Below are 24,513 nucleotides of genomic sequence, written 5' to 3'. Positions count from 1 at the left end.
GATGCCGCACAAGTTACCTCATGGTTTTTTCCTCTCCACGCTGTGTACTGAGGGCGGACGGCAGCGCTGGGCAGTCTCCTCCTGTGGTGAGTCCCCTGGGTACCCCTGGTCAGCACAGCAAGTGGATGAGGTACCATAAATAGGGCACTGGGAGCTTCCGTTTTTGTTATTTGGAGCCAGTATCTGGGTTCCTTCCCTAACATGCTTGTGGTGGCAGCAGGTGTTAGCACCTGGGATTCCCACAGACGTTTTTACTGTTAGTCCTGGGCACTTTTGTGCCAGGGTGGGGGCGGACTGCTGACGGGCGAGGGTTTAAAGTGTGCCCCCCGTTATCCCCTGGGGAGTGCTCTGTCATGGAGCCATGAACCAGGTACCTGGGTCGGTGCATGATAAGGCACTTGTAGGTGCGCTTCTTACTGCTGTAAGGGACCCTCTTAAGCTAAATAGTGCAGCTGAGCTTCCGCTGAGGGCTCGGTCTTTTTTGGGTCACACAAATCGGATCGCTCCTGTGTAGGTTTTTTCGTTCTGTGCCCTTCTTTGATAATGGAATGAGAAAAGCCGCAGAGGGCTTTTGTAGTCCCTCACCGCCTGGCGGCTCAGTGCCCCTTTGAGGAGAGCCTATTCAAGAGGTGGGCTTCTTCTCCGGTGGAGGACCCTCCGGTTGCCAGGGTGTATTGGTATACAATAAAGAAAATAGATTCCGCGCCACGGATTGGGTATGTTGGCTGCTGCCCTCTAGGTAGCCCCCCAAGTGGGGAGTGAAAGATAGATATATTGGATAAGTGATAAGGGTGATGGCGCTGCCTAAGTGCAGTAAATATTAGTTGCTGTCTCCAGTAGTGCTGCTAATTAGCATACCATTTAGTGAAGGTGGTAATCCGAAATTTTTTAGTGGATGTATATGAATCTGGTGGGCAAAATAAAAATAAGTGTTGGGCTCCTCACTGCGATGGGCTCATGACTGGAGCCACCAGTGTGGGTTGGTGCCCTTAATGTGCATACACATACACATATATATATATATATATATATATATATATATATATATATATATATATATATATATATATATATATATATATATATATATATATATATATATATATATATATATATATATATACATACACACACACACTATAATATATAAATATATAATGTGTGTGTATATATATATATATATATATATTTTTTAGTATAGTGGTGATTAAATGCCACCTAAAGAAAGCTCTATCGGGCTTAAATAAAAAAATTTGGTATACTGTTACATGACTGAGTAATTGGCATTCAAAGTGTGACCGTGCTAAAATTGGCCTGAGCTGGGCAAGGAAGGGAGTGAAAGTGTCCAGTAATGAAGTGGTTAAACAAGCAATGTATTGGAGTACGCAAACAATATTGTAGCTTCAATTGTACAAGACTTGACATCTCGACATATCAGATATGAAACTGCAAGTAGTGGTGCTGGCACTACCTAAGTGACACGCCTCCAGTCTTGAGGCAGAAAAGTAAAGAAAAGACATGCGAGGAGACGGATCTGGGCAAAAAAAACATTTGGTTTAGAGAAGTAGGTTTACAGATTATAATAAGTGGACCTATGAGAACTGGGGAACAAGGGGTCAGGATTAGGAGTTGCAATTGGTATGGTCACCCATGCACGGAGTAAATCCCAGTCCAACCGTTCATGGAAAGTTAAATTGACCAAAGCATCTTGTTAAAATGTAAGTATCCCCAGGGTTCCAACTTACTTTTTTTTTTATTTTATTTTTTATGAAATATTTAACTGACCAAAGGTAGCAAGGTTTATTGCTGGGGTTTACATGCACCTTTTAAGAAAAGGTAGCTTGACTTTTATAGAAAATTTTCTATCTATGTGCTCACTGGATTGTGCACTATATACTGGTTTGTTTTTATTTCCCATCAGACCAGCATCTAAATGTTACAAGCTTATTGTACAGTCTCCTTTTAGATTTGCCAAAACATAATGTAACTCCACTTTGTATTTAGTTACAGGCTACATCAGGGGTGTCAAACTCAATTTCATCGTGGGCCGCATCAGCATTATGATTGCCCTCAAAAGGGCCAGTTGTATCTGTAAGATTAGATGTCCAGCGCATCCCCTTCCCTTTAAATTGGATGTCAAGAGCCACCCCACCATCAGGAGTTGAGTCTCCCACTCTCTCTTACATCACAGTACACCCCATTTTTCTTATGCTGCTGCTGGGAAGAAGATGGATGCATTGCTTGAAAGCAGAAAGTAAGGGTCTGGAAAGGGCTGGAGCTCTCCTGCAGCTGCAGGAAGAGGTACGAGGGCCACATGAAATGGCCTAGAGGTCCGGATTCGGCCCGCGGGCCTTGTGTTTGACACCTGTGGGCTACATGATTTATTGTCTCGCCGAAAGATGTTAGTCAGATTGTGCCATGATGTATTGTCGGTTTAATAGTTTAAAGAACCCTATAAGGTAATCTATTTATTTTCAGTTCCGTAACATGAATTATATTGTCAAAATGTATAAAAGCTAATAAAATAAAAAAATCTCTGCAGTACCTTTCCTGTGTTTTTGTCTTGTTAAAGACCCTGCATGTACCTGCAAAACCATTGCACAGAGCAGGTAACTACCGGTACGATATGTTTATTTAAAAAAAAAAAATTGAAGTTTTACAATCACTTTGTTGCACACTCCGACTTTGGGGATTCGGAAGTGAGGTACTAAGGTAGATTCTCACTTGTACTGAGCAGACACCAAGATGTTAACTTGTATTTTAACTTTCTCAAAGTGCTCATTGAACAAGAATGCAGGTTTTACTGCCACTGTTTTAATAGAGAATATTTTCAAGATATAATCAATTTTTAAAGACATCGCAATTTTCATGTATGGGCCCTTTCAAACTGGGCAGGGGAGGTGCGATGGCGGTATAGCGGCGCGATTTTTAGAGCCCATATACCGTCGTGTTTACCAGAATATTCAGCCGCTAGCGGTGTGGTTTACCCCCACTAGCGGCCGAAAAAGGGGGTTAATACCGCCGGCTATGCGCCGCTGCAGAGGCGCATTGCCGGCGGTATTACCGCGGTTTCCCATTGATTTCAATGGGAAGGAGCGGCATAGGAGTGGTAACGCCCCGCTCCTATACCGCTCCAAAGATGCTGCTTGCAGATGCTGCTTGCAGATTTTTTTTTACACCTACGATCCGAAGGCGTACGCCTGTCGGATCGAAGCCAAAAGCCGTCGTATCTTGGTTTGAGGATTCAGACTAACGATACGACGCGGCAAATTTGAAAGTACGCCGGAGTATCAGTAGATACATTGTTGCGCTGTAAGTTGCAGTTGTATGTAAATATACCTTTTTAGTGAAGTTATGTACTAGTAGAACTAAATTATACATTTGGATAATCGGTAATTCAAAGCAACGTTTTTTTTTTTTTTTAGGTTTGATTTGCTTAAAGAAAGCAGCAGCCAACAAGATATGTTTGACACACCTGTGGTGACGGTGAATCGGTTGACATATAGATTTGTGTCAGCTTCCTATTTCAGTAGAATATAGGTGTGTCTGAGCCTGCAGGACCATACAAGTCTAATTTTTGCTCTAAGACAGATATTTTTATGTGTGGGTGGGGTAGAGTAAGCTCAGTGTTGTATGCAAACGCCCTGCTAGCCTATACTCTGTTATGTTTACTTCACTCTCTGACTTGGGTGGTACATTTTGGTTTTACAGTTTTAGGAAGTTCAGATTGCTCTGTTTTTTTGTGATTGTGTAAAGGTCTGCAAGCTAGGAAAACCAAAGCATGACTGCAGCTATGTTATAGAAATAAATCTATATATAATCTGTCCATTAATCCGGCCAAATTTTGATCCATGTATGGGCAGGCTGGTTGTACACAAGCCGATCTATCAATCGGCTTATGTACAACCACCCAATCGGAACATTTTCTCTCGATCAGTGCTAACGGCTATAGGTGTGGTGCTGATCAGTTTATTCTGATAGCGGGGAAGTCCAAATACAATGGCTCAGTAGGAGGGATTCACATTGTGTGCCTCGATGGGGGAAAGCCTAGTTATTTTCTGTCATTCAATCCGCTGGCTAAATGAGGGGGGGGGGGGGGGAGATGACATGTGTAAGGCCAACCCTTAAAAACTTTGAAAACATTTTTTATTGGAACTTGTACACCTTCAAAGCTTTTTAACTATTTGCTTTAACCGCTTAAGCCCCGGACCATTTTGCTGGTCAAAGACGGGGCCACTTTTTGCTATTCGGCACTGGCTCCCAACGTGGCTCCCAACATGGCTCCCAAACAAAATTGATGTCCTTCTTCTTTTTTTTTTTTTTTCAAAAAATGTTTTCTTTTGGTGGTATTTTGGTCACCTCTGTGGTTTTTATTTTTTGCGCTATAAACAAATAGAGCGACAATTTTGAAAAAAACGATATTAACGTTTTGCTATAATAAATATCCCCCAAAAATATATAATACAATTTTTTTCCCTTAGTTTAGGCCGATACGTATTCTTCAACATATATTTTTGGTTAAAAAAAATCGCAATAAGCGTTTTATTGATCGGTTTGCGCAAAAGATATAGCATCTACAAAATAGGGGATAGTTTATGGCTTTTTTTAAATGTTTTATTATTAATAATGGCAGCGATCAACGATTTTATATATCGTGACTGTGACATTATTATGGCGGCACATCGGACACTTTTGGGACCATTGTCATTTTTACAGCGATCAGTGCTATAAAAATGCAACGATTATAGTGAAAATGGCAGTGAAGGGGTTTACCACTAGGCGGCGCTGTAGGGGTTAAGTGTACTCTAGGGAGTGCTTCTTGCTGTAGGGGGGATGGGCTGTGTGTGACAAGACTGTCACACACAGCCCAACCGTCCGCGGAACTCACGGTTGGGCTAACTTAGCTCGCGCCAGCGCGTGTCCACAATGCCGATTCCTTAAAGGGGACATACAGGTACGTCCTTTTGCCCAGGAGTGCCATTCTGTTGACTTATAAGTGCGTGCGGCGGTCGGCAAGTGGTTAAAGCGGGGGTTGACAAATTTGCTTGGAATCTAGGAGCAAGCTAAAAAAGTTAGGAGCCAGAAAACGCCCCCCGTCCCGACAAGCTTGAGTGCAGAAGCGAACACATACGTGAGCAGCGCCCGCATATGTAAACGGTGTTCAAATGCAATTTTGAAGCGTGACATGTTGGGTATGAATTTACTCGGCGTAACATTATCTTTCATAATATTAAAAAAAATGGGGATAACTTTACTGTTGTCTTATTTTTTTTAATTAAAAAAAGTGTAATTTTTTCCCAAAAAAAGTGCGGTTGTAAGACCGCTGCGCAAATACGGCGTGACAAAGTATTGCAACGATCGCAATTTTATTCTCTAGGGTGTTAGGATAAAAAATATATATAATGTTTGGGGGTTCTAATTAGAGGGAAGAAGATGGCAGTGAAAATTGTGAAAAATGACATTAGAATTGCTGTTTAACTTGTAATGCTTAACTTGTAATACCAACGGCCACCACCAGATGGCGCCAGCTCACATCTGGTGGTAATAACTTGTAATACCAACGGCTCACCACCAGATGGCACCAGCTCACATCTGGTGGTAATAACTTGTAATACCAACGGCTCACCACCAGATGGCACCAGCTCACATCTGGTGGTAATAACTTGTAATACCAACGGCTCACCACCAGATGGCACCAGCTCACAAAAAAAAATTTTTTTTTTTTTTTTGTCCACCTTCCAAGCCAAGTCGCCAGGACACTATTTCTAGGCGCCATGGCGACCTGGCGCCCGGGATTTGTCGATCTCTGGGTTAAAGTACTTGTTAATAAATATTGAAGTAGGTTCAGTTTACTTTATCCTAATTTTGATTGCATATATTTAACATGCTCTTAGTGCGTGTGAATTTAAAGAATTAATAGAACACTGTGTAACTTCTAATTCCTTTCTCTAAAAGCTTTTCGTAGCTATTAGACCACTAATAAGCACAGACATGTACACTTGCTTCCCACCAGCTTGCATGTCTGTTCTGCAAACCAATATTAGTATCTCAAGGAGACAATATCTATCAACCAGGAATCCAATCCTACTGAAGGACTTTTTTTGCTTGGAATATGTGCGGATAATATCTATAGTAATAATTTCCCAACCCTACTAAAATGAGTGTATGGCTGATAAGCTGTTCAATGATTGCAAGAGATTCTCCTGAGTTTCTAACATCTCTTGTGATAGTTTGGTCCTTTTTTTCCCCTAAGGACCAATAACTAGCACTTCATGCGGTTGGAGAAACTAATCTCATTAGACTAGCCTTTCTAGCTTTGAGGAAAAACCATTCCGTGTTTGAAGGCCTAGTCCTTCACCCTTCTCTGTGGAAGACTGAATGAGGAAGCTACCTGGTATTTGCTGCCTTTACTGTTGAAAAAGTATTGGCACTCCATTGACTCACTGAAGACCATGCTTGCCTACACTGGTAATGGGCACATTACTACTGGGGGGTTGGAAACTTTTGTATCGTCCATGGAAGAAGCATGGAAGTACTTATTACTGCATAAACAATCACCCTTTGCTCATTGCAGGCAATATAATTTTTTTTTTTCTACAATTTCTATGGCTTTTGCATAGCTTCTGCTCAAACCCCAGACCACAGTACTAGTAGTTAATGGGTAGAGTGCTGCTTGAAATCTGGAAACGAGAGCAAATAGGCAGGCCGAAATGATGCTTTTCTGGATGCTGAAATGTACATTTTCTGCAGGCAAGAACTTATTTACACACAGCCTCTCAGTACTTGGGTTGATTAGGACACGCCTCTTAAAACACATTTTTATTTATATAGAATCAGGGGCTTCTAAGTAGCTTGACCATATCCTAAAGGTAGGGCGATTTGAATCTTTCCCTCATAATTAGGTGCCACGCGTGAAGAATAGTCCTGTATAAACAGAGCACCAGCAAACCCAAAATGAAGGTAGATCTATGCTGCTGGAAAGCCTGCATTTGTTTGAACCTTTATGCTTTTCCCTGTGCAGGCAAACCACACGTTCACTTAAAATTTTTAGAATTACTCCCTTAATTCCTAGTGATATTAAAGCAGGGAACATGCAGTAAATAATCCTTGGTTTCTGGATAAGCAGATCAGCTACATTTTGCATATTAACTGACCTCTCGGCTTCACAAACTGGTACAAAATTATCAAAAGGTTATATTTTGATACAAAGACAATGCTGAAAATAGAAATATATTTTAGGAAATGTAAAACGGAGCAGCGATTTTTCTATAGAAAAGGGTTTTGGGAATACTAAGAGAAATATTTGCATTTTTGAAACATAAATACATAATAAAATGCAGCTAGCCCTTTTTTGTCACATCAGAACAGATGAGAATAGACTTGATTTATTTTGTATATTTTATTCAAAAGCACAGAATTCTGATTACAGAATGTTCATTTGCAGAGATGGATAAACTGTTATGATCTGCAGTTTTGAGGAATGTTCTGTATAATTTCTTCTGTATATCTTCCTGGGGATAGTTTGATAGATACATTTTACTGCATCACATAATACTGGACCTGTATGCTTACTTTTAAGCTAGCTCCAGGTTCACAAAGTAGATATCTTAAGGTGCATACTCTCTTCCTCAGTATCTGAGCTCCTCTATCTCTAAGGCCCAGGTGCTCTATCCCGAATCCCCTACAGGTTGCCTGTTTCAAGTCTGGCCAGCCTTCTTCCGACCGCACAATGGAAACTGAACAAGAGGGTGCAGCTGTGAACCTAAAGCTGGAACTGGAGTGCTGAACACGCTCAGCTGTCAAAGCGGCATCTGCAGCAGCTGACAACACAAATGGAGGGCAATTTGACAGTTGAGTGGGTAAAGCGTGCCAGCGTCAGGTTAATGGCTCGCTGACTCTATGCCAACTTTGGTCCAGTTCCTTGGCAGTGCATATTGTGTTTTTTATCATTCAATAAATGTAACTTTATACAAACCTTTGTCCTGTGCCCTTCACTTTGATTTCCATCGTCTGCACTAGCTGGATTCTCCCTGATCCATTCAGGGTGCTGCAGGATTGGTTCCTATGGGCTCTCATATGGAATCCTTTGATTTGCATGGACTTTGTGTCCATTAAGAACTGACTTTTTTGGAACCACTTAGTCATAAAAAGCACCTGTGAAAAAGACTATACTGACTACTGATCATGCAAATTTACGGTAAATGTGTACTATTGTGCGTGCTTTTTTTTTTTTTTTATTCTTCCACACTCGCACTTATTTTTAGCTACTGAATGTTATGAGTGACCATGCTGGTCAGTGCAAAGGTAGCCTTTATAAGCTGTGATACTGGCATCACAGCACTTTTAGAATCTGGGAGGGGTTCTCCCTATCAGATCCTGTTTATATTTTGGCATAGTGGTGCATGGCTCCACTAGCAAAGCCACGTCTTTTATTCACAGATCTGTGAATGGGAGAAAAAAAACTACAAGTCCCATCTGCAGCTCTTTAACTGAAGGTCTATACCATGTTTAAAGACATGAGTCGAATGAAGAGTCCGTAGGAGCCCAAGCATTGCACCTGTAATTTACTGATCATGGTTGCGATGCTTTTGCTCTAGTGCAATAAAATGTACATTGTTTTCATTATGGGCATGCATAAATTGCTGCAAAAGGTGACATTTTTTCCTTTGAATGCAACTTTTAAAATGCACATATTGGAAAGTTTTTAGATGCAAATGGACTTTTTAGATCTTTGTAGCTAGGTTTTAGGATTGAAGCACCCCTGTCAGATGGCTCAGGGAGGAAATAAACTTTCATAGCATAAACCCAAACAAGGAGCCTGTACATACAGGTCCATGCATCTGCCCCTGTCAAACCCAGCTGAACTGCATGCATGCAGATTGGCAGTGGGGAAAAAATTAAATGGTTTTGGCTGCTGTACAGTGCTGAGTGCTTGTGTGAATGATCCTTTTTTCTGATGCCAAAAAATATGCAGCAAAAGTCTGAAGAGAATTCAATCTTTCCTTAAAGTATCAATCTCCTGGGTCCCCCTGCAGCTCAGTTTTTTTATTTTATTTATTTATTTGGTTTTTACATTGGAGACCATAGGGGCTAACAAGTAAGAACTGCAGGGGGATTTAGGAGTTTGACACTTCTGAAATTCCTGTTTCCCTTCAGACTTCTGTACTACTATTTCTCTGGAAGCAGCATTCAACAGTATGGGCAGAAGGAAAGGGAAAATATACAGAATTATTTTACAGGTATGCCTTGGCTTAACTGGTGGTTTTAAATCTGGCATTCTACTTCAATTAAAGGACGTTGAAAAACTTTTACATATACCCAGTGAAGTGACTGACCTCAGGTGGTACACAGAGATGAAACCAATCCTCCTACATAAATTGTACCTGTTTTAACTTATCTGCTATCTTCTTTCCTGTACCTGTTTATCTGCAATCTTCTCTTTTTCTATATCCATTCAAAGTCCAGAATTGTATAAATCTTGTCTGAGCTGACAGAAATAAGGGAATGGAGAGCTGAAAATTACACTCTGCAGAGCTCAGTAAGGAGAGCTCTGACAGCTGATTGGAGGGAAGGAGCACAACCCCTTCACACAGCACAAAGGAGCAGAGCTTAGGCTGTCGATTAGCTGGAGCTCCCTTCCCATCACTTTTTTCTTTGGGTGTCAGAAAAACTTTCAGAAGTGACAAAAATTACACCTTGTGCTCCTGATTGAAACAAGTACACACTATAGGGGGGTGTTTTTGCTCATATTTCATGTCTGAAATTTACAACCAGTTTAATATAGTTTTGTTATTGAGATGAAATGTATAACGAACCATATTTTTTTAATATTTATTTTGTTTTATAGGCTAAGATGGTCTCTGGATGTCAATCAATGTGTGCTTATCAAGAAGAAAAAGGATAATTGGTAATCTCATTCTTGGATTTTACATTACCAAATAAAATTGTTAAAACTCCTGTAAGAGGCATTCATATACAGTGCAAAATGGAGCATTCAAGTCGTCATCTGCGATTTAAGCTACAAAGTCTTAGCAGACGTTTGGATGACCTTGAAGAAGCAACTAGGAACCTACAAAAGGCAGAAGATGAGGTTCTTGATCTTCAGGATAAAATTATTCAAGCAGAAGGGAGTAATTCAAGCATGCTGGCAGAGGCAGAAGGGTTAAGGAAAAGAGTGATGAAGCTTGAAGGGAAAGATGAAGAAGTTAAGAAGGCTGAGGATTTATGCAGGCTTATAAAAGAAAAGCTAGAAAATGAAGAAAATATTACCCGGGAACTTAGACTAGAAATTGAGCAACTCCAAAAAAGAATGAGTGAGCTAGAGAAGTTGGAAGACTCTTTTAGCAAGAGCAAAAGTGATTGCTCTCAACTCTGTCTTGGCTTGAATGAAGAAAAAAATATGTCAAAGAAGTTATCTTCTGAACTGGAATTACTAAGGACCAGGGTAAGAGAACTGGAATCTTCTGAAAGTAGGCTGGATAAAGCTGAACAACTATTAACCAGCGAGCTAGAGAAAATTAAGACTTTAACACTTAGTTTTGTTAATGAAAGAAAACGTTTCTTAGAGAGAGAGAAGCAAAATGAAAAATTAATATTGGAACTTAAAGAGCAACTGGAAGTAAAAGAGAAAACAGGAGAACAGAGCAGAAATGAATCCAATCTTTTGGAGAGACCCTCTGATCAGCATGGAGAACACAACAGTTTCAAAATTGAAGACACACTAACTTCTAAAATATCACGCAGAGTAGGTTCTGATTATGTTAAACAGTCTGAAATTCAAACGAGCAGCGAAAATGAAAAGAATAAACATCAAGAAGACAACAAAATAAAAGAACTAAACCAAGAAATTGAGAAACTTAAGAATCAGTTTAAACACTTTGCTGATTTAGAGGAAGAACTGAAAGAACTTAAAGAAAAAAACTGTGAACTACAAGATAATGTCATCAGCGAGCAGAATAAAAACAAACAAGTAACTGATGAATTACAGACTTTAAAAAGGCAAGCTAACGAGTTTAGAGAAGTTGAAAACGGAGTTCTGGAGAGTGATGATCTATCACACAATCAAATAAAAATTGAAACCAATAGAATGGCATCCACTGAACCACCCATTTCAAAATATACTCCTCGAGATGAATCCCCTCAACATTTGAGGCGTGAAAGGTCTCGAAATACAGAATCTCTTTATAAGAGGCAATTATCAAACAGTAGCTCAAGCAGTAGAAAGTCCTCAAGATCTCCTCTGAACGATACCACAATCGGAAACCTACGGAAACCAGAGGATAAAATATCAGTGTCATATTTTTCAAGTGGTAAAGATTTTGGTTCTACACAAAATGACATAAAAAAATTAAAAGATCAGCCATCTGTTTTAAGTAGGTATCCACCAGCTGTTCAAGAGCAAAGTACTCCAAAGTCCTGGAAAGCTTCTACAGGTAAACAAACAGACAGGTCGATGAAACTTTTTGGTGAAGACTATTCCAGTAAAGCTAACTCAAAGAAAGAAATTTCATTAGATAATGTAGAGATTAAAGGGAAACCATTTTTAGAGTCTTTTGAGAACAAAGTTACTACAAACGTTCATGAAGAAATCATTCCAGCTGAAAACTGTTCAGTATCATCTACACTGTGCTCAGATTGGGTTAATCACAGCTCGGATCTTAGTAATGCCGAGGAGAATGGTGATTTTAATGTGGAAAATGAACTTGGTCCACGTTTAAACTCAGAGGATGCAGTTAAATCTATATCTAAATATCCAGGTCGTTCAGGAGGAGACGGCATCACAAATGATAATGGGCAAAATGAAACCAAGCAAAAATCTATATTTTCAAATAAAGAGGAATTTGATTCACAAAGCAATTCAACTTTAAATTCACAACGATCTTACTATACTAGAGAGAAATCGAGATCTAAATCCTCAAAGCCATTAATTCCAGAAAAACCACATATGTTGGAAAGTTTAGACTATAGGGAACCTGATAGAAAAGGTTCTAGGTTGTCAGGACTTCACACCAAGAGACAGTCCAGTCCTAAAGAAAGAATGGCACTACAAGAAAACCTGAGGACATCCTCTTTTGAAAATCACGGTCCTTCTCTCCAAACAGAGTTAGTGACTGAATCCTTTAGAAATATGTCCTCTTTCGATGGCTTAGATACAGAGATTAGTTCTCACACAGCAACACGAACCAGATCATGTAGTCCAAGAGAATCCTTGCAGTCCACAATGATCATTAAGCCTATTATTATTGAAAAAGATATAAAAGAAAGTATGAGTGACTACAGGGCAAGATCAAGCTCAGAGTCTAGCAGATCTCAGGTAAATTTGACACCAAACAAAGTGACGACCAGCATAAAAATTTATCCATCTGAAGCCATCTCTCGCACAAGCACAGATGACCCCACTAGAGAGAGGCATACTTCAACGAGTAATATTAGGCTTTCTGCAAATGATCAGGCAGTTTTGAAAAACAACATAAGTATACCATTTGAAATATCTATTAACAAGGAGGATATGTTATTTAAAGTGTCAAATACAGATAAGACTTTGGATCACAAAGAAATGACCAGGGCCAGTGAACACAGACTTCGGAAGGAGCGAGCAAAGGGAACTGATAATGAACTTGAGCGTGAACCAATGACATGGAAAAGTCATAAGTTTGAAACTAACCATGTGGACAGTAAACGGGGAACTGCTAAAAGTTCTTGGAGGAAAGGGGTCTATGGTTCAACTGAAGAACTAGATAGAATTGACAGGGATTTTTCTGAAACCAAAAGTAGACGTAAATCATGCTTTGATGAGGAGAAGAAGCCTGTTAGGATGCGTAACCACGAACTTTACTCAAGAAATAAAAGTTCAAGTGTGAGCAGTTGGAGTACTACTCCAGAATTTATCTCTAAAAGGAGTCAGAGCACCCTAACTGCAACGGAGATTGTGTCAAGAAGAAATGTATCAAATGACTCCTTGTCGGGATATTCTTCCTGGAGCCGCTCAAGTGTTGAAGTGAGTGGACAATTTATGTTGTGTATTCTGTACCCCTTTTTTCTTTGTTTCAATATATTTCAGTTTTAAAGCACATGTTCAGTCCAAGCACTTCTCTTTTTAGATACAGTGTGGAAAATTTAGATTTCTCTGTCAGGTTTTTATTGCAAACCAGGGCTCTGTTAGAGCATCACAGTTTTCCTTGACAGATAAGTTCACCTTCCAGAACAGGTTACATGCTCCACCCATTTTTAACATGTAACCTGTTTCCACTATTGCAGCAGTTCAGCGATCAGCTGCCTCTGTGTGACAACAGTTGAGGGAGAAGTTCTCAGTAACGGCTGTCACTTTATGAAAAGAACACAGCCATGCGGGGCACCGCACACACAGTTGCATCATTCATTCAGAGTTTGGTGAATGAATAAACTACAAGTACGCATCCTTTGTGACTGTCGGCTTGTAGTTCTTAATAAACTACCACAACGCTGTTGAGTGTTCTGGTAGTTCATTGATTCTTTCTGTCAGTGTGAACCTGCCTGTAGAATGACAAATTCTGTACTTATTGGCGTATAACTCTTATCTTTTCACCCTGCAAATCGGTTGCAAATAGTGTGTGCGTTTTCTATGCCGATACTGCAATTTGGGCTGCCTCGGAGAGAACGGGGAGGGGGTGGGGATGACCACCATCGGATTGCATACTGTTTTTATTGATGGCCTCTTTAATTCAAAGTCCTGTCTCCTGGGGCAGCATTGGACCAGTGTTCTGTCTATCATAGAAGCCGGTCCAGGAGGCAGGACTTTGAATTTAAGAAGCCGCTGCATAAACAGAAGATTCTCGCTGTATGTAATCTGATGGCGCTCATCCCGCCCCCTCCCTGAGATGGGCATTGATCAGGCTGCATTCATGGCAATAGGGAGGCTGTAGATGGCATTAATCAAGTTGCATTGATAGGCAATTTTGAGGCTGCAGGTGGGCATTGATTAAGGTGCATTGATGGGCACTGACCCTTATTTTTCTTCAAAGTTCTTTTTTTTTTTTTTTTTTTTTTTTTTTTTCTCCGTTTTAGGCCGATACGTATTCTTCTACATATTTTTCGTAAAAGAAATCGCAATAAGCGTTTGATTGGTTTGCGCAAGAATTATAGCATTTACAAAATAGGGGATAGTTTTATGGCATTTTTATTGAAACATTTTTTTTTCTAGTAATTTTTATCGGTACTGCGACCTTATGGCAGACACTTTTGACACATTTTTGGGACCATTGCCATTTTTATAGGGATCAGTGCTATAAAAATGCATTGATTACTGTAAAAATGCCACTGGCAGGGAAGGGGTCAACACTAGGGGGCGAGGAAGGGGTTAATTATGTTCCCTAGGTGTGTTCTAACGGAAGGGGTGGTGGGACTGACTAGGGGAAATGACAGATCGCTGTTCATACATTGTATGAACATTTCTCCCCCTGACAGGACCGGGAGCTGTGTGTTTACATACACAGCTCTCGGTTCTCGCTCTGTAAGGAGCGATCGCGGGTGCCCGGCGGTGATCGGGCCTGCCGGGCACGAGCGTCGGCACCAGGGGCGAGCAGGAGGCGCGCCCCTAATGGCTGGAATGCGAAATGACATATAGCTATGTGATTTCGCGCAGCCGACCTGCCGCCGTATACAGATTTAAAAAAAAAAATGGTATTTATTCACCACTGGGTTTTTTATTCTTTGCTAAATGAAAAAAGACTGAAAACTTTTGCAAATTGTTCTTCATAAATTTAGCCCAAAATGTATTCTGCTACATTCTTGGTGAAAATTTCCCAGATCAGTGTCTAGAATTTAGTCTGTAGGAACGTTAGAGTCCACAAACTATAGCATATATCTGAAAATTTATCAATCCTGTAGTACTGACAGACTATCATTTCTTGAGGCCTTAAAATGCCAGGACAGTACAAATGGCTGGAGACACTCGGGAACAGAGTGTCTCCGAGCATCACCGGTGCCCACGCACCTCTGGCCAAATGCGGTACTACACACCCCAGCGACTTGAATCCTGCTCGTCTTGCGAGACAATGCTCGCAAAGCATTTTATATATTTTTTAAAAATGGCTTGTATTGCAAAACGCTCGTAAACCGCGTTGCTCGCAATCCAAGGTTCCACTGTACGTTCCTAAAATTAAGCATTTAACTGATCCATTCAAGTTTGGGGTGTTGGGATTAGCTGTGATTGGTCAAAGCTAATCGCATGGTACAGATGGGCTGTGATTGACCATGTGATCAAATTGACCAATCACAGCTAGCAACATAATTGTATACAATGGATGGCATGAAAAGGAAGCCATCCATTGTGTACAACTGTCATGTAGCCTATTGTGATTGGTAACATGGGACCAGCTCACTCTCGTGGACACAGCCGGTGATAGATCGTACAGCTACACGAGCAGTGCTTTTTGACAGGACATCGTATGATGTTCAGTCAGGATGGGAAAGCCGCTGCTCGATCACCATTCTGCTATAGGCCATGTGGGAAGGTGTTGTATAAAAATACATGATGAATGCAAAATAAAAATGTACTTGCCTCCCCTTTCACAGTGAAACCAGTGACACCAGACAAGATCTTCAGGTTGTATTCAGAGTGTAAATAAAATAATTATTCCACCCCTCTTAAAACATGAGCCTAAATCTAAAGGGCTACAGAATTCCAGTTCTCAGGTCACATTTTTGCCACCTCCTGAAGAGCTGATAAAAGGGAAGTTTGCAAATTAAAGGTAACAGTAACATTCTTAAAAATTACTAAATTAGTAGATATTAAAGGCCTCACCTCATCCTTGTTCACCAATTTAAAATGGGGCCTTCTGGGTTTTGTTTTTTGTTTTTTTTCTTTTGGGAGGGAGGGTCATGCTCATAAGTTTACATACCCTGGCAGAACATGATTTATCTGCCATTTTTCAGAGAATATGAATAGCACAAAAACATTTCTTTCACTCATGGTTAGTGTTTGGCTAAAGCCATTTCTTATCAATCAACTGTTTAATCTTTTTAAATCTAAATAACCATAATCATAATTGGAACTGTTCTCATTAATAAAATCTTGTATATAGTCCCTTGTCATCCCCTCCAAGAGCTTACATACTATTGATGTTGGGCTAACTGGGAATTAAAGACCAGTTAACCCAGTGTTTCTCAATTCCAGTCCTCAGGCCCCCCCAACAGGTCAGGTTTTCAGGATTTCCCTCAGATGAAAAGGCTGTGGTGATTACTAAGGCAGTGAAACTGATCAAATCACCTGTGCAAAATAATGGAAATCCTGAAAACCTGACCTGTTGGGGGGGGCCTGAGGACTGGAATTGAGAAACACCGAGTTAACCTAACATCAATAGTATGCAAGCTCTTGGAGGGGATAAGAGACCGTATACAAGATTTTAGTAATAACGGTATCATTAGCAGTAATCAGCATGGATTCATGAAGAATCGTTTTTTTAAACCTTTTTTGAGGAGGTGAGTTGCCATCTAGATAAAGGAAGGCCCGAAGACGTGGTGTGTCTCGATTTTGCAAAAGCATTTGACATAGTTCCCCAAAAAAGCTTACTGTACAAAATTAAAGTCCATTGGCATGGACCATAGGGTGAGTACATGGATTGAAAACTGGCTACAAGGGCGAGTTCAGAGGGTGGTGATAAATGGGGAGTACTCGGAATGGTCAGTGGTGGTTAGTGGGGTCCCCCAGGGTTCTGTGCTGGGACCAATTCTGTTTATGAACAAATTAAACAACCTGGAGGATGGGGTAAGCAGTGCAATCTCTGTATTTGCACATGATACTAAGCTAAGCAGGGCAATAGCTTCTCTGCAGGATGTGGAAACCTTACAAAAAGATCTGAACAAATAATGGGGTAGGCAACTACATGGCAAATGATGTTCAATGTAGAAATTTTTTTAAATAATGCATTTGGGAGGTAAAAATACAAATGCAATCTATACACTGGCGGGAGAACCTCTGGGGGAATCTAGGATGGAAAAGGACCTGGTGGTCCTAGTAGATGATAGGCTCAGCAATGGCATGCAATGCCAAGCTGCTGCTAACAAATCAAACAGAATTTTGGCATGCATTAAAAAAGGGATTAACTCCAGGGATAAGATGACAATTATTCCGCTCTACAAGACTCTGGTCTAGGTTCGGCCAGAGAATACTGTCCAGTTCTGGGCACCAGTCCTCAGGAAGGATGTACTGGAAATGGAGAGAGTACAAAGAAGGGCAACAAAGCTAATAAAGGGTCTGGAGGATATTGGTTACGAGGAAAGGTTGAGAGAACTGAATGTATTCTCTCTGGAGAAGTGACACTTGAGAGGGAATAGGATTTCAATTTACAAATGCCATACTGATGACCCCACAATAGGGATAAAACTTTTTTGCGGAAGGGAGTTTAGCAAGACTTGTGTCCACTCATTAAAATGAGAAGAAAAGAGGTTTAACCTTAAACTACGTAGAGGTTTCTTTACTGTAAGAGTGGCAAGGATGTGGAATTCCCTTCCACACGTGGTGGTCTCAGCGGGGGGGGGCATCGATGGTTTCAAGAAATTATTAGATAAGCATCTGAACGACCACAACATACAGGGATGTACAAGGTAATACTGACATATAATCACACACATAGGTTGGACTTGATACAGTCAGGTCCATTTAATATTGGAAAATCGACCCAATTCTAATCTTTTTGGCTCTATACACCACAACAATGGATTCAAAATGAAACGAACAAGATGCGCTTTAACTGCAGACTTTCAGCTTTAATTTGAGGGTATTTACATCCAAATCAGGTGAACGGTGTAGGGATTACAACAGTTTTGTATATGTGCCTCCCACTTTTTTTTTTTTTCATTTGGGTAGTTTCTGTTGCCATTATGATTTAAAGAGTAAACAGTTGATTGATAATAAATGGCTTTAGCCAAACACTAACCATGAGTGAAAGAAAGGTTTGTGTTTATCATTCATATTCTCTGAAAAATGGGCAAGAAATCATAAATTCTGCCAAGGTATGTAAACTATTGAGCACAACTGTATGCAGTCCGGAATCAATTTTTAAATTATTCATCCAGAGTTTCCATAGTTTAGTGCTTAACAAGGGGAGTACCATTGCTCTGTCATGTTGCCCTCAAATTAAACCAGAGTAGAGCTGTGAGAACTAGTTTGTAAACCCATATGTATTTACTGCAATAGTGTCGGTGAAGTTTCAGTCTTCGTCTAAATCAATGAGATAGACTGGCTTATCTTCACATACACAGTATTTTACAGTGTAATCTTGTACCAATAGCTTTAGAATGATAAAGGTCATTGATTGAGGGGGAAGCTGTGTAAACTTTTACATTTTGATAAATACAGGAGATTCTACAACTTTTTAAAATATTAACAATATAAATGGGATGTGAACTCCATTTTAGGTTTACTCCAACCGTTCACTGCTATATTTTTTTCAAAGGTGCAAGCTAAATTAACTCCTTATTGCCAGCCATCCCAACCAAATGTTTTTTATAGCTGTTGATCAGTCTGCATAATGGTTATGCTAGAAGAAACGTTGAGTAGGCCACTTTAAAATGTCTTAATTTTTTGAGCCACTTTGTCAGTTATTTACTCTGTTTGGATTGTCTTGTGTGGACCAACAATGTATTAGAAATTAAAATACTTTAATTTTATTACCTATAATTTGAACACTTGGCAAACACATGACAAATACATCTCGCATGCCTATATGCATTAGCACTTAGAAACTGATGCCACTTGCAGATAACATTTTGAGATTAATCCTTTTTTATAATTTGACAGCAAGGCATCCTCTCGCCTTTTTATATTTTTCTGTACCACGCATTTTTGTCAATATGACATTTCTATTTTGATATTTAGGGTTTTCTTTTCTTTTCACTAAGCTAAAAAATAGTGCAAATTAAAGGGTTTGTAAAGGAATTTTTTTTTTTATCTTAATAGCTTCCTTTACCTTAATGCAGTGCTGTTTTCATGTCCTCATTGTTCGTTTTTGCTCTCAAGTTGCTGTAATTCATCTCTGATCTCCACACTTCCTGGTTGTCTGTTTCCTGATAACCACAGTGCTGGGAGCTTTCTCTCTGTGGTCACTAACTTTAAGGAGGTGTGATTACTGTGTGTCTAAAACCCCTCAGCACCAATCAGTTTCATTTCCAAACCATCACTGCCCTGTATTGGCTCTGTGGCTCTGTACAGCAGAGAGGCAGGAAACATGCAAAAACGAAACTAGAAACTACAGGTACATTATATGATTGATTTTTATCTATTTTTAATCGTTTTTAAAAGGAATCGGTTAACTATTATGTCTCTATACCCTGTAAACAGTCATTTCAGCATAACATTTTTTTTTTATATACAACTCCTTTAACCAGATTATTTTGTTTTTGTTTCAGTTTTCATAGTCTTGCTGTAGAACAAAAGTGATCTTTAGCAAACTGAGATAGGCAGTGATTTTTTTTATAATTTTTTTTGCATGTAGAGGAATTCTACTCTATATGTGTATCAAGCATCAAAGATTCAGCGAGCCATCAGATCCTTAGTAGGCACCATAGTGTTCATTTGAAAACCAGCATCCAATCAGTGCTGGCAGCCAATGGCTGAGAGCGCTGACAGGTGTGTTCGATAGCTCAGCGGGGAGATCGCTGTACTAACATTGGATTTCTTTTTATTCGGAAGAAACTTTTATCTGAACACTTTAAAGTGGAGTTCCACCCAAAAATGGAACTTCTGCTTTTCGGAAACACCCCCCCCCCCTCCAGTATCACATTTGGCACCTTTTAGGGGGTGCAGATACCTGTATAATACAGGTGTTTGCACCCACTTCCGGGGAGAGTCACTCCACTAACCCCCCCCTACTGCCTTCTGGGAAACACACTGGTCCCATGAGACAGCGGGGACCACTGAGAAGGCGCCGCGCTCCTCATGCATGCGCAGTAGGTAAACGGGCAGTGAAGCCGCAAGGCTTCACTTCCTGATTCCCTCACTGAGGATGGCGGCGGGGGCAGCAGAGAGACGAGCGATTGATCGTCTTCTGCTGCCGACATCGCGGGCACGCTGGACAGAAGTGTCCATTTATTAAAAGTCAGCAGCTGCAGTATTTGTAGCGGCTGGCTTTTAATATATTTTTTTGCAGGACCTCCGCTTTATAAAGCACCCATGTTCCATAAACACTCACAAAAGAATGCAAAGTTCTAGTGTACAAAACAAATAAGCAGTTATAGCTTCCAACTGCATAGAGCTCACTAAACAGAACGCACCCCCACCTAGTGGCTGAAAACTGAAATCCCAGTGCCAATAGAGCATTAAAATTGAACTCTCCAAATTCAGATAGTAATAACCAGCATTGAGTAACCAACCACATTCTACCCCAATATCCGATCTATAATCAGGTCTACTGGGGCCGAGCCTGGTGCGTCAAGCCAACCTCCCCAAATCCTCTAAAATTTAGCAGGGCAACCACAGTGTTTGTAAATGTATTTGTTCATACCTTAAAGTAGTACCCATATGGTCTAGCCATTCCTTAAAGCGGGAGTTCACCCATTTGTAAAAAAAAAAATTTTCTCCCCTTAGCTTCCTGCTCGTTCGGTCTAGGGGAATCGGCTATTTGTATTAAAATATGAGCAGTACTTACCCGTTTTCGAGCTGCATCTTCTTCCGTCGCTTCCGGGTATGGGTCTTCGGGAGCGGGCGTTCCTTCTTGATTGACAGCCTTCCGAGAGGCTTCCGACGGTCGCATTCATCGCGTCACTCGTAGCCGAAAGAAGCCGAACGTCGGTGCGGCTCTATACTGCGCCTGCGCACCGACGTTCGGCTTCTTTCGGAAAATCGTGACGCGATGGATGCGACCGTCGGAAGCCTCTCGGAAGCCTGTCAATCAAGAAGGAACGCCCATTCCCGAAGCCCTTACCCGGAAGCGACGGAGAGGATGCATCTCGTAAACGGGTAAGTACTGCACATATTTTAAAATAAATAGCCGATTCCCCTAGTAAAAACGAGCAGGAATCTAAGGGGGAAAAGTGCCCTCTAAGGGTGAACCCCCGCTTTAAGGGATGGAGGGGGAAGTGCTTTTCCAGTGAAGGAGACATTTTTTGCCTGAAACAAGGCTCTGGAAACGGCTTCTGTAGTAAAGGCATCTAGTATAATATCAAAAACTTTCAGCAGACGGTGCCCAGGGTCAGAAGGGATGTCTGTTTGGAATACTCTATTGACCGTTGCAAGTACCTGTAACTTGGGATATCTCCACAGCATGTTGATGAGATCTCCGTGATCTCTGCTACATTTTGGACAAACTGGTTCTGACAAAAGCCCCATTTCACTGGGGTATAATGAACTCCCAATAAAAGGTACAGATGCGATAAACACTGAAAATTATAAAGAGAACTAGCTTGCACTGCTTCCAGCGCATTTTCCCACTGTTCACCGGACAAGTCTCCCACAGATCCATAGCCTTACAGGGGTGGGCCTCTAAATAGATATACAGTAAGAATTGGTAACAATTAGAAATAAGGCCCTTCTGTATAACACAAAAATAGGTGTTGGAAAGTGAAAAGACAGAGGGCAGAATTTGTGCCTGCTCTGCGTGGGACAGCTGCAAATGGTAAAAATACATGAATTGTGGTAGACCGTACAAAGTCTGCAACGAAGGAAAGGATGGCAATTTACCAGCCTTCATACATGTAATGCCATAAGCATCCCACTTGGGAGCATAAGTATATTTCAAGGACAAAGAAAAATACCCCCAGAAATGGGACTTTGAAGGCCAGACTCAAAAATACAAAAACGTTTATTGAATGGACCGAACAAGATTCCGGTTGATACTTGTTGACAAAAGACCTTATTCGTCGAGATGGTTTAACATAAAAACACTTGCAAAAGATATGTAGGTAGAAAGCACCAGGGATGAAAAGTGCACCAAGTGTTAAAGAAAAAGAGAGAAATGTTTTTTTTTTACAACACAATAGTGTATGATACAACATAATAAAACAAAAACACTCTCCAAGGGATGGTGGAAGATGCCCGACGCGTTTCTGGTCTTGTTGGTAAACAGAAGACCATCGTCAGGGGCCAGAGAGTTGTACGGTGTGTGAATTCTCAATCGTTTGATCTACCGGTAAAGAGATTCCTTGATGGGGTAACAATTGGTCAGTGGGCTCAGGGTGTATCTCCTCGAGTGCAGCCCTTCCCGAAACAAACAAAGGTCCCAATACGGGGGGGGGGGGTTTCCTTATATTTCAAAGGCCCCTGAAAAACTGTGGGGTTTGTTCAGGTTGATCCACCTGGATCATAGGAAAGAAGCAATTGCTGCAATGAATCCACGGCCCGATGGCGTTAATCCCGGGTGTGGAGGGTGCCATTTTATTTTATTTTATTTTATTTTATTATGTTGTATCATACACTATTGTGTTGTAAAAAAAAACATTCCTCTCTTTTTCTTTAACACTTGGTGCACTTTTCATCCCTGGTGCTTTCTACCTGCATATCTTTTGCAAGTGTTTTTATGTTAAACCATCTCGACCAATAAGGTCTTTTGTCAACAAGTATCAACCGGAATCTTGTTCGGTCCATTCAATAAACGTTTTTGTATTTTTGAGTCTGGCCTTCAAAGTCCCATTTCTGGGGGTATTTTTCTTTGTCTATGCATAGCAGGGATGTGGCCACTCTCATTTAATGGGGATCTGTGAACTCCTTTTCTTTACATAAGTATATTTCAACATCGCATAGTTGGTACAGTAAACTCCTCCAGCATTTTTTTCATTCAACCAGCTGGGTTGAATAGGAAAAAAAACCTAAAACTGATAGCTGAAGCTAGCTGTAGCGCTAGGGGGTTGGCAGAGGATCCGCCTTCAAAAATATGTATTCATCAACACGCACAATTGTATTAGATGACTGCAGTGAGGAGACTCTCCTCCTTTTTTTTTTTTTATAGGCATTATAACTAAAAAAAATAGATTTTTTTTTCCCCCGGAGCATCATTAATGAATAACTGTTTTTTGTTTTTGTTTTTTTTTCTGACAAATTGGCCATCCAATAAGTGTACACAAAAGTTGCAGTATGACCATTTTTTTTTTTTTTCAATCAGATTGATAATTTAGATCTGGTAATGATGACCTTGAAAATGGGTGTGGTTTAGATGAAAATCGGACCACCATAATGCTTCCAAAAGTCAAAGGTTCACAAATCTTACTGTACTTTTTGTTTTTAAAATATTGGTTGCAATAGGAACTTGTAAGGAAAACTATTCCCTAGCAGCTTTTTTGTACTCTGATGGCCCCCTTATTTTTTTATCATTGATTTATATTCAGGTTGATGACAGTTTTAACTCCAGAAGAAAGTATACGAGTGAGAGACCGGCAAGAACAGATTCTGCTGGATGGAGGCAGGCTCAAAACCCAAGACAAAAGGGCATGGTGGAAGAACGAATTCGACAATTGGAGCACTGAATTATCCACTAAAAGGAGAATGGTAAGAAAAATGTATGTGGTCAGTACCTTTTCATGGTGGCAATACAGTGAGTGCTTATATCTTGGAAAATTGGTCTTGGTAACACATTTCAGATGCACACTATATTAAAAAAAATATTGGGACGTCTGCCTTTACACGCACATAAACTTTAATGGCATCCCAGTCCTAGTCCGAAGGGTTGAATATTGAGTTGGCACCCCCTTTGCAGCTATACCAGCTTCAACTCTTCTGGGAAGGCTCTCCACAAGGTTTAGGAGTGTGTCTATGAGAATGTTTGACCATTCTTTCAGAAGCGCATTTGTGAGGTCAGACACTTATGTTGGACAACAAGGCCTAGCTTAGTCTCCACTCTAATTCATCCCAAAGGTTTTCTGTTGGGTTGCTGTCAGGACTCTGTGCAGGTCAGTTAAGTTCCTCCACCCCAAACTTGCTCATGTATGTCTTTATGGACCTTGTTTGTACACTGGTGCACAGTCATGTTGTAACACCCCAAACTATTCCCACAAAGTTGGGAGCATGAAATTGTCCAAAATATCTTGGTATGCTGTTGCTTTAAGAGTTCCCTTCACTGGAACTAAGGGGCCTAGCCCAACCCCTGAAAAAACAACCCCACACCATATTCCCTCCACCAAATGATTTGGACCAGTGCACAAAGTAAGGTCCATAAAGACATGGATGAGTGAGTTTGGGGTGGAGGAACTTGACAGGCCTGCAGAGTCTTGACCTCAACCAGATAGAACACCTTTGAGATGAATTGGATACTGCAAACCAGGCCTTCTCGTCCACATCGATGTCTGATCTCTTAAATACGCTACTGGAAGAATGGCCAAACCTTCCCATAGACACACTCCTAAACCTTGTGGCCAGCTTTCCAAGAAGAGTTGAAGCTGTGCTAGCTGCAAAGGGTGGGCCAACTCAATATTGAATCCTACAGACTAAGGGGCCTTAGTCTGTAGGATTCAATTACACTATTACATTTTCTGCAGATTTTTGGCTTCAGATTTTTGGCTTCAGATTTACCAAAACCATGTAGTGCAAGGGCCTGTCTGATTAATTAC

The 24,513-nt window shown here is 40.6% G+C and overlaps 1 protein-coding gene across 4 annotated transcripts in view; it reads left to right on the top strand.

Moving 5' to 3' along the window:
* The window catches only part of LUZP1 (leucine zipper protein 1), a 115,600-nt gene that overhangs the window by 86,954 nt on the left and 4,133 nt on the right, over positions 1 to 24,513 (top strand). For 3 of the 4 annotated variants that reach the window (XM_040337126.1, XM_040337124.1, XM_040337125.1), the window contains 2 exons: positions 9,848 to 12,997; positions 23,296 to 23,455. In XM_040337126.1, coding sequence (XP_040193060.1) covers positions 9,986 to 12,997; positions 23,296 to 23,433 — 3,150 coding nt within the window. In that variant the 5' untranslated portion in view covers positions 9,848 to 9,985 and the 3' untranslated portion in view covers positions 23,434 to 23,455. Of the gene's footprint in view, positions 1 to 9,847; positions 12,998 to 23,295; positions 23,467 to 24,513 lie in introns of all 4 variants that reach the window. The other variant, XM_040337127.1, reaches the window with a different exon arrangement.

The sequence above is a fragment of the Rana temporaria genome, chromosome 2, assembly GCF_905171775.1.
Source record: "Rana temporaria chromosome 2, aRanTem1.1, whole genome shotgun sequence".
NCBI classification, from domain to species: domain Eukaryota; kingdom Metazoa; phylum Chordata; class Amphibia; order Anura; family Ranidae; genus Rana; species Rana temporaria.
Note: the sequence above shows the minus strand (reverse complement) of the source record. Positions and strands in the feature narration are given on the sequence as shown.